General features: G+C 42.3%; 3 protein-coding genes across 3 annotated transcripts; all 3 read right to left on the bottom strand.

Moving 5' to 3' along the window:
• Positions 1-1,194: 1,194 nt before the first annotated feature.
• Positions 1,195-6,416, bottom strand: LOC145495902 (uncharacterized). The gene has a single exon (XM_081475499.1). It carries the CDS (start codon positions 5,048-5,050, stop codon positions 3,260-3,262), a length of 1,791 nt encoding a protein of 596 aa, XP_081331625.1. The 5' UTR covers positions 5,051-6,416; the 3' UTR covers positions 1,195-3,259.
• A 934-nt stretch (positions 6,417-7,350) lies between these two features.
• On the bottom strand, positions 7,351-11,582 carry LOC145495674 (uncharacterized). The gene is made up of 2 exons (XM_081475298.1): positions 11,565-11,582; positions 7,351-10,554 (listed from the first exon to the last, which is right to left on the bottom strand). Exons 1-2 carry the CDS (start codon positions 11,580-11,582, stop codon positions 8,488-8,490), a joined length of 2,085 nt encoding a protein of 694 aa, XP_081331424.1. The 3' UTR covers positions 7,351-8,487.
• On the bottom strand, positions 10,951-15,272 carry LOC145495950 (uncharacterized). Its single transcript, XM_081475545.1, has 2 exons — positions 12,360-15,272; positions 10,951-11,966 (listed from the first exon to the last, which is right to left on the bottom strand). Exons 1-2 carry the CDS (start codon positions 13,768-13,770, stop codon positions 11,602-11,604), a joined length of 1,776 nt encoding a protein of 591 aa, XP_081331671.1. The 5' UTR covers positions 13,771-15,272; the 3' UTR covers positions 10,951-11,601.
• Positions 15,273-15,436: the final 164 nt, after the last annotated feature.

Below are 15,436 nucleotides of genomic sequence, written 5' to 3' on the forward strand. Positions count from 1 at the left end.
CTCTTCGTCGGAAACTTTCGTGAGACCATCGGAAAAACTAGCAGGCATTGAAAGGCCAAGGTCCACTTGCACGCGATTATCATCCCCAATTTGTAAACAAACAGTCTGTGCTTTCATTTTGATTCGCCTTGATCGGGTTTTCGCACAGGAATAACCTTTCTCACCTTTTTCCTTCTCTTTTGGTAAAAGTACCTCGACTATCTGTCCTCTAACTTCGCTCCCGTCAACCTGCATTCGCGGCATCGCTCGTCCGTCGGCTTCCACGGGGGCTGCCAATGCCATATTTTCGACTACGCAATAGGTTGTCGTCGCTTTTGAAACCATAAACGTGACTTGTATCTCACTCGCTTCCGTTTCGTTCTTCTCGCTGAAAGGCATTTCGATGCAAGCGTTTCGAAAACCGACGGAAAATTCATGTATGATTGAAACAGTCCGCTTAATTTCGAATCAGCTATCAGCCAGTTGTCTTCAGCTGTAAAACTAAACACTTTCTGCCGATTTAAATTTTTTTGATCACATGATGCCACATAACGTAAATTCAGGGTATTCCCCGGCTTTTGTCGTTCAAGCTCTGCAACTCAGCGTATCATCCAACGCAACTGTCCGGTTCTTTTAGGGCAATTTTGTAATTTTTGGTCGAAATTACCTTGCATCAACGTTGAATTTTATCATAACACATGATTATCAGATTTTAAACATGTGACGTGCATCGACAGTGCGTGGTTCCGGTTAGCCTGTGAACAGGTACTGGCTGGGGGGATCTGACCGGACTGAAAGATGGGTTCGCAAAAATTATTTCCTAAAATTCAGCTCACAGCAAGGTAGTGTTTTCAATACTGTTTGAAACGTCTCACTTTAATTCATATCTCTAACAATTAAATTCGCAAGCATTCTCATGAATGTTAATGTCAAACCTCGACGTGTGTGTTATTTAATTTTGTTCTGAACTGATTTTAATTTAGATATTGATAACTTCAAATTCAATTGTCGATCGCAGAGACAGATTGAGAACTTAGAGTCTCAATAAATTCGTCTTAATTATATTCAAATTGTTGCGTTACTTTGAGCGTTTTTTGTTTTGCTTCGGTAACTTTATTTTTGCCTTTTTTGCTCGGGCATTCGCGGAAACCGTCTAACTCGAGAAATCAGTCTGCGGCTTGCCAAGAGGCAAATATTGGTAAGAAGACACTTCTTGGAAAATCGTCCAGTCCCAAAAGTGGAGCGTTTGTACCAGAGTGATTTTTATAGAGAGCCACATTTGACATTTGATTAAGAGTCTTGCGTGACGAGCCCAAAGAGGGTCTGCGCGCGTGGGAGGCTACATTTGACACATTATGGAATATTTATTTTATTTTTGCGGATGGCTTGAAATAGTTTATCAATATTTTGACTCGCTTTAAACTTTGTAAGCCATTTTTTTTCTAGAAGTGCATCGGATGCTGAGTATTTATTACTTCAGTAGTAAAAACACAGCATAGCTGCGTAAAATTTATCAGAAATAATGGGCACCAGTTGAAATTTGCCGATTATAACTCAGAAAATCACGTGCCTAATTTACATTATCATATGAAAACCCGAAGAATTCGCTAAGAACTTTGTCATTAGTTTCAATCTTTACTGATTTCTTACAAGATTCTTATTCACTTGTTCTTATATAATATTATTAGGCGTTGTTATTTTTAAACACCGAAATCTCTCGCCCAAACTGTGAATACTACATACATGAAGACTTGAAATTTTATTAAAAAACGAATCTGGCCTTGAAGCTTCGTTAAAAAATACATATATTTGAAGAAACACGGCAAGAAAATTCCTCAATGTGGAAGATGACCGCGGCAAAACACTTGGTAAGATATAAAATGGCATTTCGCAGCCCCCCTCCTCTCCCCCCCGGGAGGGACTCCCTATAATGGCCTGTACGGGGAGTCTCCGCCCGAAAGGGTTACCTTTTTCAGGCTTCAAGTATATAAAAGGGTAAGGATTGCACAAGTTGAGGTATATGAGAGGGTAGGGAAATCTGTCATTTAGGTATTTAAAAGGGAATTAAATTAAATATTTCGAACAGACTCACCTTAAAGACTTATCATCTTATTTATTAAACTTTTCTCAATATCTTCATTTCAAGGGTTTATAAAAGAGATGCAATGTTCTTGAATAGGTATGGTGCCTTTTTTTCAATAAAAGTTATACGAAAGGGATATCCTTTCTGTCAAAATGGCACTCAAGAGGTTAAGGGGTTGGACCTCGAGGCGGACCTCCCCGTATAAAACTTTGTAGAGTATTACCTCCCCCTCCCCCTTCCATTCACGGGGCCGCAGCGGGTTATCATAATCTAAGACAGACAATAGACTGCAAGACTGATACTAAGTGAAAAGCGTTTCGAGACACAACCATGACAAGAACCGATAAAGTAGGATCGCAACAGTGGACAGCTGTTTCGTCCTTCTTGGGGCTCGTTGGCACTGTGTAGCGAAGATATGTAACGCCAGCCCAACAGCCAACGCTCATAAATTGCAAAATGACCCGTTCACTATATCAAGTTCCGTATTTTGAACTCACTTGCGCCCCGAAAAAAGCGTTGCCACATCACGTGTTTCGGGGCGCAAGGAGACAAAGTGTCACGATTGGTGTCTCGAAAAGCAAAAAAATAAATGTGGCTGGACAAGGCCAGCCTAAACATTTAACCGCGTGGCCAGCAACATGCTTCTACTCTGAAATCAACCAGCGTTCAATCGCCGATGCCGTTATTTAATTGGCTACGCTACACACTTTCTAGTCTGTTGAGAAAAGTGTGCTGTTGTTAACAAAATGACGGCCATTTCTTTGCGTTTTCGATATGTCAGTGTAGAGGATTTAGAAAATGTTTTTAATGGCTATTAGATTTATACTAATACAATTAGATCACATTTGCATTCGCTCTCGATTTCTATGCGTGATAGTTAATGTGTGATACAAAAAAGGACGTGACAACATCCGAACAACAGTAATCCAATATATCACAAGTTTTATTTACAATATTAGCATTCATCTGCATTTAAAAAAATCAATGGTCTTTGTATCTACAGCATTTATGTAAAACTATCTGGATCTTAACCGGTATTTTCCCTATCTCAACGCATAGGAATCCGCGTTTTAGACTACTTGACTTTTCACGCTGTCATTTTCGTCCAAAAGAGAAACTAAAATTACGAGTCCTTGGACGGCCTATGAGATAGTTTATACTGTCTGTTCATGTTCCATTTCTGGCATGTCATGTGAGTTACTCTAAAATTCTCAACCAATCAGATTCTGTTCCTGACGAGCTGACGTCACCATTCTCCCCTTCACTCTCACTGGTAGGCGATGTTAGAAATGGCCGCGCATCAGTCACCATGTTCGTTTCACCGCGCGTGAGCGCGCGCAAATGATCGAGACGTTCCTGCGCGTGGCAAATTTCTGTGTTGAAACCGAGCGCTTGTGCCATACCCTTAGCTGACGCCGCAAACTTCGTTGCCTCCTCATAGTTACCCTTTCGGTATTCCAGATCTGCGCAAGCCAAGTTGAACTGAACTTTAACACCCTCGGCGATTTCGAACCAGTGTTTTGTTTTCAGCGTGTTCAGACACTCTTGCCCTTTCGCGATAAACACATCGCTTACGACGCGTTCTCGCGCGGCTTCCGTGCGGCAATCGAGCAGGAGCATGGCTATTTTGATCAGAGCGAAGTGGTGCTTCTTCACATAGACTTCACTGTCTTCCATTTCCACACGCAGACACACGTCGATACACTTCTCCAGGTTTCTAAGAGCTTCATTCACCTGTTTGGGGCTCCTCCGAGGCATGAGCCCAATAAAATCGAGCAGCACGCTTGCTCTCTCATAAACAAGGAAACTCGCGTCGAGGTTCGAGTAACACGCGTGATTGTTTTGCTCTGCAAGTTGCACCAAGTGGTTAGCCTCTCCCAAGTGCTTCTGTCGTCTTAACACACCTGCTCGATAGCCATAACCTCTGGCAGCCAGTAGCTGCGAGTTTTTGGCACGAGGAATCATGGCAAACGATTCATCAATCATTTGCAGAGAGAGTTCCAGCTTGTTTTGGTAACAAGCTCCCACACTTTGTTCTAATTTAATGGCTATCTGAGTGTCCGTGTCAGTAAACTCACACAACAGACCGCTTGCGTACTTGTCGAAGTCTTCCCACTTGGCGTTGTCACGGCGTGACTGAAGCTGATTCATTACCCGTAATGACCTCTTGTACAGCTCCACACACTCTTCTGAAAGGGCGGCTGGGCTCAATGCAAACAAAGGAGAGACAATCCTCGCTTTCGTCTTTCTCCTTGTCTTGCCTGATTTCGATAATGTCGGGGGCCCTGTTTCTAGCGTGACCGAAATTTGGCTGATCGTTTCAGTAGGAGTGTGCTTATTGACGATTCTCCTTTTTCTCCCTCTTTTTGGTGGAATGGCGTTCAAAGAAAAATTGATCTTGTATCTGGTGTCGGGTTCGTGGAAGCGGAACAGATAACCGACAACTCCGATCATGGTCCCGTTTGTGTCGCTTTTAGCGTCGCTTTTGATGCGTTTACACTGATAATCAGGCAATTTAAGACTAGATCCACTTGTTCCATCGTAACTCACTGCCACTGTTACATCGTAATGGCCCGCGATGTCAAGCGTTTCTCTTGTATGCCGATTCTTACAGACCAGCAGTTGTACTAAGTGATCGTGACGATCGGGGAAACCACTTCTGCTTCGACCAACGCTCAAAAGTCCACGGGGTTTCCAGTGTTCGCTCAAAACAGGTTGGCCTTCGTTGTCGCTTTTTATCGTGCTGGAGTCACCAGAAAGCATCGAGTCATTCACTGGACGAAACTTCAGGACATTATCGTTGCCAATTTGCATGAAACAAGGGTTAACAACGTTTAAAACAATAGCATTATCACTTCCGCTCGAAGCTCGCTCTTCCTCACCTGAATCACTTTCGGAAACGTCAGTCCCATTGTAGTCATCTGAAAATTCGTCTGAATCAAACATTTCAGCTGCTACTTTGTCAAAATCTTGATTTACAGCGGCCATGTCGCTTGCCAAATCAATTTTCTCGCTTTCCACAAGTCGCTCGTCGAGTTTTCAGTCAAAAGACAATTCTTTCATGTGGAAAAAATTATCGAAACAAATTCATCACCTGACTTGCATGCACAATGGCTGAGGGGTGGTTTCGAAAGTAAGATCTTGTGACTAAAAGCTCTACAAATGTCTATACTCGAGATATTTAACCCACGCACGTCTTGAATTGTCCTTTTCGGTACAGCGTGAAATATTTAGTCTCGTGTTGATATCGAAAGCGGAATAAATTATTCCGCCGCGGTCGGTAATAAATATCAGCTGTCCTGGTGGGGATTCCCCTATCCTCTTTCAATGAGGTCAAGACCAGAGATGGAACTCTTTATTATTAGTTGTGTAGTCCACTGTTTTGATACTCCGTTCATCTTAACTCAAAATGATCGGTATTTTTGGGAACGGACCATTTTGATCATTTTATGAATCGTTTATCCTGGCTTGCCGCTGAGCCAGAGCATTGCTGGAACGGGCTACCTAAAAAGGGCGTGGCATTCCCTTTCCGTTGTAGATAATGACGTCAACATTTTGGGCCGCGCCAGAGAACCATCCGGGCTTCTCCGAGGTCTTGTTCGAGCTTCTCGTGGGTCGATGTTCAGGGACTTCTGAGATTGAGCGGAACTTTAACCGTAATAGTAATTTCATCTTCCTTCCAGTCCGTACTGTGCACTCTCGAGAGTTTGTTTGTTTTTTTTGTTTTGTTTCATGTAAGACTTCACAAATTGTAAACATTTCGCAACTACTTACACGCTCAAAGTTTGAAACAACCGCCCGAATGGATGCGCAGCTGTAAAAATCAATTAAGCTGCTGGAAAAAGAATTTGAAAGACTTCAAAGATAAGGTATTTAGTTCGTAAGGAATAGCATCGAGTGATATAAACATAAGAGTGCTGAGTCTGCGCAGTACGGACTGGAAATCGTCTTTCAGCGCTTCCACTTAAGAGTGGTTTGATTATAAGCGCCGCTGTTCCGATAAGCTCGATTACAGTGACACCGTTATTAAGCGGACCCCATATTAAGCGGCCAGCCTCTATTAAGTGGACACCAGCTTGAGTCCCTCAATTTTCTTCCCATATTTACTGTAAAAAAAACCTGCATTCAGCGGACACCTCTGTTGAGCGGACGCGGACACCAATATTAAGCCATTTTGTTGCACGAAACCTGCAATAAGCGGACACTTCAAGGGCTTTTTACTTCTAAAAGCTCAGCTCAGACACCTTTAACCCTGTTCAGCGATGTCGTTTTTAAGCTAAGTAGATTATTCCAGATGGATGCATTGACTGTCTGGACATTGTGCTATGAGCAGTCTTTGATCTTGCACTGTGTTACAAAAGGGTTAATAATTAATTATTACTACTGAACCTGTTTAGAGGGTCCCAAGGGTGTCCGCTTAATACAGGTTTCACTGTATACTGAAACGAATCGCCACAATGAAGACACTGACAGATGATAACAATACACTGATTAGACAATCTTCTGTCTGATTTAAAGTGGCTTTGAAGATATTAACTTCAATAGATACAAGCTAGAGTAGTCTCACTCTAAACCGCGTGCTTTATAGTTCAGTTTTGTTTCTGCTTTTCTTGGCTAATGCATCCACGTTCCTGTTTTCCCTTGGAAACTGGAAGAAGTCGCCGGGGTTCCAAACATTCCTATGCATTCAAATAAGATCAGTGGCGGATCTAGGGGAGGGGTCTGCGGCCTCCCCCACTTTGTTTTCGGAAAGGAAAAAATTGCAGAAGGAAGAAGCCGGCAGGGCAAGCACCCCACCACCACCACCACCACACACCCTTAGCTCAAGGTCTGGAGCCGCCACTGAAGATCTTGTTACTTTGGTTATATATCAATCTAACTGTACTTCAGTATCAACAGAAAACAATCTAAGCAGAATAAACTCCACTCTTTAAGCTAAGGTCCGGTTCAGACGTCGTGCTTCTGCCGTGCCGAACTTAATTGCAATTAGCCTTGACTGTAGCACGGCAAAAAAGAAAAATACAGCTCTGATTCAGACTTCATGCCAGAGTCGAACCAAACTCAAGATTTACTGAAGCCTCGTAACAATTTTCCTCCTAACTCCCCGTGGAAACGCAATCTCTCCAAAATACATTAATATAATTTATGAATTTTGTTTGGCGCGATAAAAGCACCACGTTTGAATCGCTGTCGTACCAGAGTCGTGTTATGACGCTATTTATCATCAATAAGAGGACAGACGCATAAAAAACTGACGTTAATTCGTTAAATTGTTGGGAGGACCTCGTGGAATCTCCGAAAATAAATGCATTCATGAATATCCGAGAAGCGTCAAAATGTTTCAGAAATCTTCGCACGATTTCTTTAGGTCGATAAAAGTCCGAAGACCTCAAACGATCTTTGCTGGTTTTCGAAGTGATCTTTGAGGGATGCTCGTTTACAAAATTTGTGCTGTTGGTCTGAATTTTATTCAGGGCTCAAAAGGAACTGATGTCGCCGAATTTGCATTGCTGCATTTTTGATCAAACAGAACCAAAATTATGACTACAACATGTTCCCTTATTGCCCTAAATATTTCTCATATTTTCCCTTGGCTCTCCCTCACACCCCAATAATAAGTTCCACTTTTCCCTTCTTCGCTGACGTTTCTGTTAATAATATCCCAAGTACCCTTGAATTATACTAAAAAATATATACGTCCCAGTTGTTCCCTCGAAATAAAGGTCATGTACCTTCGTTCCCCATGACCTCTAGAGGGCCTCAGCATGTGTAAACTCTGTACCAGAATCGAAATATTGAATGATCATAACTTGCAGCGGTGTAAACAGCAGTTTTATCGGATGTGAAATCCATACCAACAAGATAGTCTACTGGATCTACAATACATCAAAATATTCTATTAATAAGCGAAACCATGCTCTATACACTAAAACACCAAATTATTGTACTCTCTGATGTAATTTCTAGTCGAGGAATTTAAATTTTTAAGAATTTAATCAGATTAGAACTTCGGTCACGTTTTAGTACTGGAGCGTAATGACAAACTCCAGGGACTTCAAGTCAAAAGCTCAAACAACCATGACGTAACCATCTCCAAAAATACATAGCTTGTTTAATTTTAAATAACGTTATGTTCTTCGTGAAAATTTACCTACATTTAATAAAAAGCTAGTTTTATATGCTACAATGGTTAAAGAATTTGATGTTGAAACAACACGTCCCTGTTCAGATTGCGGGAGAACAGGTCTGCATAGCGAGGTTTCTGCCTTTGAAAATCGAATTTGCTGCATGCCTTCCACGCTCTTTTACTTGAGAGCGTTTACTGTCTGTTTCTCGTTCTCAGTTTCGACTCTGTCAGATATCCGTGCAATATATGCATGCTCATTGTTTAAATTGATGGTCAAGCTTCAAGCTAGACTAAAGGCTCATTTTGACTCAATAAGATGCATCAAATCAGATTCCGCTCCTGACGAGCTAATGTCGGCATTCTCTCCTTCACTTTCACTTTGCTGCGGACCATTGTCAATTGTGTCACCGCGCGTGATTGCGCGCATGAAATCGAGACGTTCCTGCGCGTGAGAAGCTTCCAGTTTGAAGCCCATCTTTATTGCCTTCTCCTTCGCCAAACGTGCAAACTCTTCTGCCTCCGAGTAATTACTGCGTCGGTATTCCAGATCAGAACTAGCCAGGTAAAACAGACTTCTATCGCCCTGCGCCATCTCTGACCAGTACTTTGTTGTCATCGTGTCTAGGCACGACAGGGCTGTGGCGATAAATTCCTTCCTTACCGTGCGTTTTCGCGCTGCATCGGTGCGGCAATCCAGCAAAAGCATCGTCATTTTCACCAACACAAGTACGAAGTGGTGTTTCATCACAGACATATGGCTGTTTTCTGTTTCCACATGCAGGCAGACGTCGATGCACTTTTCCAGATTACGTCGAACTTCATTCACTTGCGTAAGGCTTCGATGGGAAGTGCGTCCGATGAAATCCATTAACATACTGGCTCGTTCGTAAGCAATCAAGCTTGTGTCGAGGCTTGTTTGACACGCAGCAATGTTCTGCTCCGCTAGTTGCACATAATGCTCAGCCTTCCCCAGGTCGCCTTGTCTTCTCGAGATTCCTGCTCGATAGCCGAAGCCTCTTCCGGCCAGGAGATGCTGATTTTTAGCTTCAGGCATGGAAATGAACGCCTCATCGATCAACTGCAGAGCGCGGTCCGGCTGGTTTTGGTAACAAGCTTGCACGCTTTGTTCCAGTTTAATGGCTATATGAGTGTCCGCATCACTAAACATTAGCAATAGATCGCTTGCATACTTGTCAAAATCTTTCCACTTTGCGTTGTCACGGCGTGACTGAAGCTGATTCACAACCCAGGAAGATCTTTTGTACAGCACAGTGCTCTCCTTAGAAAGGGAAGGTGGGATCAAAGCAAACAATTTGGAAACCGCGCTCTCTTTAGGCTTTTCCTTAGTCTTGCCTGATTTTGATGATATCAGGGACCCTGTTTCTAGCGTGACCGAAATTTGGCAGATCGTTTCACAAGCAGTGTGTTCCTTTACACTTCTTAGTTTTCCTCTTCTTTTCCGTGGAGCGGCTTTCAAGGAAAAAGTGATCTTGTATTTGGTGTCAGACTCGTGGAAGCGGAACAGATAACCGACAACTCCTATCATGGACCCTTCTGTGTCGCTTTCACTTTTGCTTTTGATGCGTTTACACTGATAATCAGGCAATGTAAGACTAGATTCACCAGCTACATCATAACTTACTGCCACTGTCACATCGTAATTGTCTGCGATGTCAAGCGCTTCTCTTGTATGTTGATTCTTACAGACCAGCAGTTGTACTAAGTGATCGTTGTCGCAATCGGGGAAGCCAAGTCTACTCCGACCAACGCTCAGAGGTCCACGGGGTTTCCAGTGTTCTCTCAAAACAGGTTGGCCTTCGTTGTTTCCTTTTATCTTGCTGGAGTCCCCAGAAGGTGTCGAGTTATCCACTGGACTAAAATTTAGGACATTATCGCTCCCAATTTGCATGATACAAGGGTTAACAATGTTCATAACAATAGCATTCTCACTTCCCCTCGAAGCTCGCTCTTCCTCGCCTGACTCACTTTCGGAAACGTTAGGGAAGCCAAGTCTACTCCGGTCAACGCTCAAAAGTCCACGTGGTTTCCAGAGTTCTCTCAACACAGGACCACCTTCATCGCCGCTTTTAATCTTGCTGGGATTTTTAGAAGGGATCGGATCATCAACAGTTTTAAAGTTCAGCAAATTATCTCCACCAATTTGCAATATACTGGCGTTAATATTCAAAACAAGGGAGTTGTCACTTCCGCTTGCTGCTCGTTCTTCCTCGCTTGAATCACTTCCAGGATCATCAGTCCCATTGTAATCATTTGAGGCTCCCACTGCATCGCATCTTTTCACTCGACCTTCGTCAAAATCTCCACTAGTAGCCACTTCGCTCGGGAAATTTAATTTTGACGCTTTCTACAATTTTCCCAACGGGTTGTCAAAACCGATACAACTTTATCAGGGAGTTATCACATAGCCAGCTTCCAAGACGGCTGAGTAATGGTTTAGAAAGCAAGACATCGCCGTAAATTCAGGCTCTATTTAAGCTCATACACCAGACACGTAACCAGATGATATGAAATCGAAAGCGTAAGCAATTTTTTCGTAGCTGTTTTTTAAAATAGATGTAACCTCTCCTCGGGGATTCCCCAGTGCGTGATGTCAGAATCAAACTTATCTTGTGTCGTTTTGACATTCCTTTCGAACATCTGTCGTTTTTATATCTTTACTTTCACTTGAAAGTGAGCAGTATTTTTGGAAGGAAACTACTATAGGTATTTCTGTCTTCTGATTTTTTTTTCTTCCTTTTTTTTTTTTTTTTCTTTTAAATCGGTTCCTTTTCAGCTAGCTAATGATTCATCATTTGTTGAACGTGTTCCTTTTCACGTTCATCACAACTCGTTCCCAGAGCCCGCACTTTTTCGATCAACCGTGACCGAACGCGTGACTAAACGACTAAAAAAACACAGGAACACAGGTAACTAACAGTGCATTTATTTTTACTGCTAATAATGTAGTGTACGGGTCCCCTGTGGATACACTGAGTTCTCTCTTTCCACTGTAATTTGTGGTCGAGCACTTCAAATTAACAACTTTGATACGGGCTAAATGCCATGCCGGGAATGACAAAGGTCCAGTGACTTAAAGTCATATATTAAAAGATCAAACAACTACAGGAAAAGCATTTAAATATATACATAGCTTGTTTGGTTTCAGATTACGTGATGTTCGTTATTAAAGGCTAGCTTTATTTCTTACATTGGTTGGAAAATTTGATGTTAAAAAAGTTCCGAGAGAACAGTCTGCATGGCAACGGTTCTGCCTTCAAATGTCGAAATGGATGCCTCTCAGTTTATTTTCAATATTTAATTTGTGCGTTTGCCGTTAGTTCTCGGTTTCCACTCAGTGAGATATCAGTGCTGTACATGTATATGTGAGGTCATTTCGACTCAATAAGTAACATCAATTCAATATTGCAGTCAGCCAATCAGACTCCGCTCCTGACGAGCTAATGTCGGCATTCTCTCCTTCGCTTTTACTTTGCTGCGGACCATTGTTGATTGTGTGACCGCGCGCGATTAGGCGCATGCAATCCAGACGTTCCTGCGCTTTTCGCAAGTAGTGGCCCATCTCCGCCGCCTTGTTCTTCGCCAAACGAGCAAACTCTTCTGCTGCCGTGTAATTGTTTCGTCGATATTCCAGATCAGAACTAGACAGGTAGAAGTAAACTTTGTCTACCAGCGTCATTTCCGACCAGTACTTGTTTCTCAGTGTGTCTAAGCACCATTGTGCTTTCGCGATAAATTCTTCATTTACAGTGCGTTTTCCAGGGGCACCCAACGACCGTTTTCTCTCTAATGCTGTTAGATGCTGTTTTAGGCTATCTGGAGTACTTTTAAAGCTCTGTAGGTTAATTTTAGGTTGCACTAAAAAAATTTTATCTGTTCGGATATTCTAGGGGAACTTGAGTATTCTCGAATTTATTAGGGCTTTTTTGTCCATTTCCCGAAAACCTTAGGTCTTATCGCCTTTCCGAAAATGATAGCTGACCTTTTTTCGGTACTCAAAACGACATTTTCAACAGTCCGAAAACAACAGACATTAAATTTCTCATATCACGAAAGTTCGAGGTGCCAATTCTCTCAAGAAAATCAGAGGGGATTAAAGGCTTTCCGAACAGATAATTTACCGAAACGATCCGTTGGGTGCCCCTGGTTTTCGGGCGACATCGCTGTCGCAATCGAGCAAAATTGTTATCATTGCGAGCAACGCAATCACGAAGACCTGCTTCACAAACAAATCGCTGTTTTCTGTTTCCACATGCAGGCAGACGTCGATGCACTCTTCCAGATTACTTCGAGCTTCATTGACTAGCTTCAGGCTTCGATGGGGAGTGCGTCCGATGAAATCTATTAATATACTTGCTCTCTCCCAAGAAATCAAGCTTGTTTCGAGGCCCGTTTGACACCCAGCAATGTTTTGCCAGGCTAGATTCACACAGTACTCAGCCTCTCCTAGGCTTCCTTGTGTTCTCAAGATTTCTGCTCGATAGAAGTAGCCCCTACCTGCCAGAAGCTGAGGATTTTTTGCTTCAGACATGAAACTGAACGCCTCGTCGATCAACTGTAGAGCGCGGTCTGGCTGGTCTTGGTAAGAAGCTTTCATGCTTTGTTCCAGTTTTATGGCTATGTGAGTGTCTGCATCAGTAAACGTCAGCAATAGATCGCTTGCGTGTTTATAAAAATCTTCACTCTTAAAGCTGTTACGGCACGACCGAAAATGATTCGTAACCCACCAGGATCTTTTGTACAGTACAGTACTCTCTTCAGAAAGGCAAGGTAGACTCAAGGCAAACAATAGGGAAACAGTGCTCTCTTTAGTCATTTTCTTAGCCTTGCCTGTTTTTGATGATATCATGGGTCCTGTTTCTAGCGTGACAGAAATTTGGCAGATCGTTTCACAAGCAGTGTGTTCCTTTAAACTTCTCTTTTTCCCTCTTCTTTTCGGTGGAATGGCATTTAAAGAAAAACTGATCTTGTATCTTGTGTCAGTTTCGTGGAAGCGGAACAGGTAGCCGATAACTCCTATCATGGATGCGTCTGTGCCGCTTTTAGTCAGCTCACTTTTGATGCGTTTACACTGATAATCAGGCAATTTAAGACTAGATGCACTTTCTCCATCATAACTTACTGCCACTGTTACATCATAATGACCTCCGATGTCAAGCGCCTCCCGTGTATGTTGATTCTTACAGACCAGCAGTTGTACTAAGTGATCGATGTCACAATCAGGGAAGCCAAGTCTACTCCGACCAACGCTCAAAAGTCCGCGTGGTTTCCAGTGTTCTCTCAACACAGGACCATTCTCGTCGCCGCTTTTGACATTGCTTTGATTTTCAGAATGGATCGAGTCATCCACTGATCTAGAGTTCAGAAAATTGTCTCTAGCACTTTGGAAGATACTATCGTTAACAACATTCAAACCAAAGAAGTTGCCATTGTCGCTTGTTTCTCGCTCGTCGTCACTTAAATCACTTCTAGAAACATCGGTCCCATTGCAATCATCTGCAGCTCCGACTGCTTGACACCTTTTCACTCGACCGTCGTCGAAACCTTGACTACCAGTAGCCATTTCAGCCAATAAATTTAATTTTCACGCTTTCCACAAGTCACCCAACCAGTTGTCAAAATAATTTTTTTGTGTGTGTGTGAACATTTGGTAAAACACGTGACGGTCAGACAGATTGGTGAAAATTGGTAAAACATGTGACGGTCGTGGTGATGGCTTCCTGACAGTCAAGACATATTCGTTCGTGACGACCATCACGAGTGCTTGACCGTCACGGGTTTTACGGGCGCCGAATATTTCTCACGCAAAACAATTCATTCTCATGGAATAATAAATTACACAGCATCCACGTTGGCTGAATATCGGTTTAGAAAGCCAGATGTCCATAAATTAAGGTAATTCGCTTGAAATAAAACTGTCAATAGATTTTTGTTCAAACTTTGTCAAATGAATATTTATCATATGAGAACTTTAATTCTAAAATAAAAGGGGTTGGTGTCCATGCTCGTTAAGGAGTAGTGAGCCATTGAAAATGTTCCATTTTGGCATTATTTAATGCTTGTTACAAGAACGCATTCCAAGTTATTGTAAAATCTTTATGAACCCAGACTCATGAAAAGCATGAAAACATGCCTCACACTACAGTCAACACTTGTGTCGGACACAAATAAGCTTTTTGAGTTTGATTTTGACAGACAGCTGAATCCTTGTTAAAATATTAGAACCAAATTGCTTGCCATGGCTACCAAACTGCAAAATAGAAAAGACTACAGTGCAGCTGCTATTTTCCTTATTTCTTTAATTTTCAGCAATAGAAATCAAATCAGTCTTTTCTCACGCAAAGCTAATGATTAGTTGATTAAAACGACGTGTGGAAAAAAAATTGGGGTGCCCCAGCTCGTTAGTGGGCTGTAGCCATTTTTCAACCGTCACGTTTTCAATAATGTACGCGTGCACGACGGGGCAGAGAGCGAAACGCGATACACGAGCGCGGAGCGCGCCCACGAACGCGAAGCTCCTCGCGGTCTATTCTATGGATAGCAGTGTGCCCTTGTAAACAAAATGACGGCCGCTTCTTGGCGTTTACGAAGTGTCTGTGAAGAGGATTTAGATAAAGCTTTGCCGGAACGACTAGTAGATTTATACTAAAACAATTAGATTATACGCTCTCGATTTCCATGCGTGATAGTTGACTCGACTAGTAGATTTCTGCATATGCTAAATCAATTAGATTATTCGCTCTCCCTTTTTATGCGTGATAGCTGACTCGGGCTGCGCCTTCGTCAACTATCATGCTCCAGAGCTCATAATCTAATTGTTTAGTAGTGTGTGGTTAGGCTTCACTAGACCTTTTCACGGTCTCTGGCGCCATCTTACTTGTGGGGCAAACCTGGCAAAAATTACAATAAATGTATGGGGAAAATGGAAAATCTAATGTCGAACAGCTAATGAAAAATTCGAGCTCAGAAGTATTTATGAATAAAAAATTAAAGATACTAGGTTAAAGAATTTGCAGATCACATTTGAGGCGGAAAATCACCTCTCTATTTAAAAGCCATAATCAAGGTTTTGAAATTTCCGTGATACATTCTTTTGTCTGTAAAACCGAGTCGCAATCTGCGGAAAAATTCAGAGACATTTTTATGAAAAATTTAAAAGTGCAATTACTCTCCAGACAGCGCGCAAGTCTATGTTTTTCAAATTTGGTCAACGAAACCCTCTGTTGAGT

This window comes from Orbicella franksi, chromosome 8 (genome assembly GCF_964199315.1).
Source record: "Orbicella franksi chromosome 8, jaOrbFran1.1, whole genome shotgun sequence".
Classification (NCBI taxonomy): Eukaryota; Metazoa; Cnidaria; class Anthozoa; order Scleractinia; family Merulinidae; genus Orbicella; species Orbicella franksi.

What these genes read in the sequence shown, in the direction of transcription:
- LOC145495950 (XM_081475545.1), bottom strand. Translation starts at nt 13,770, where the DNA reads ATGGCTACTGGTAGTCAAGGTTTCGACGACGGTCGAGTGAAAAGGTGT. An exon ending in TTGCGACAGCGATGTCGCCC is followed by an intron (nt 11,967 to 12,359) that starts GAAAACCAGGGG and finishes TGGGTGCCCCTG; the next exon opens with GAAAACGCACTGTAAATGAA.
- LOC145495902 (XM_081475499.1), bottom strand. Translation starts at nt 5,050, where the DNA reads ATGGCCGCTGTAAATCAAGATTTTGACAAAGTAGCAGCTGAAATGTTT.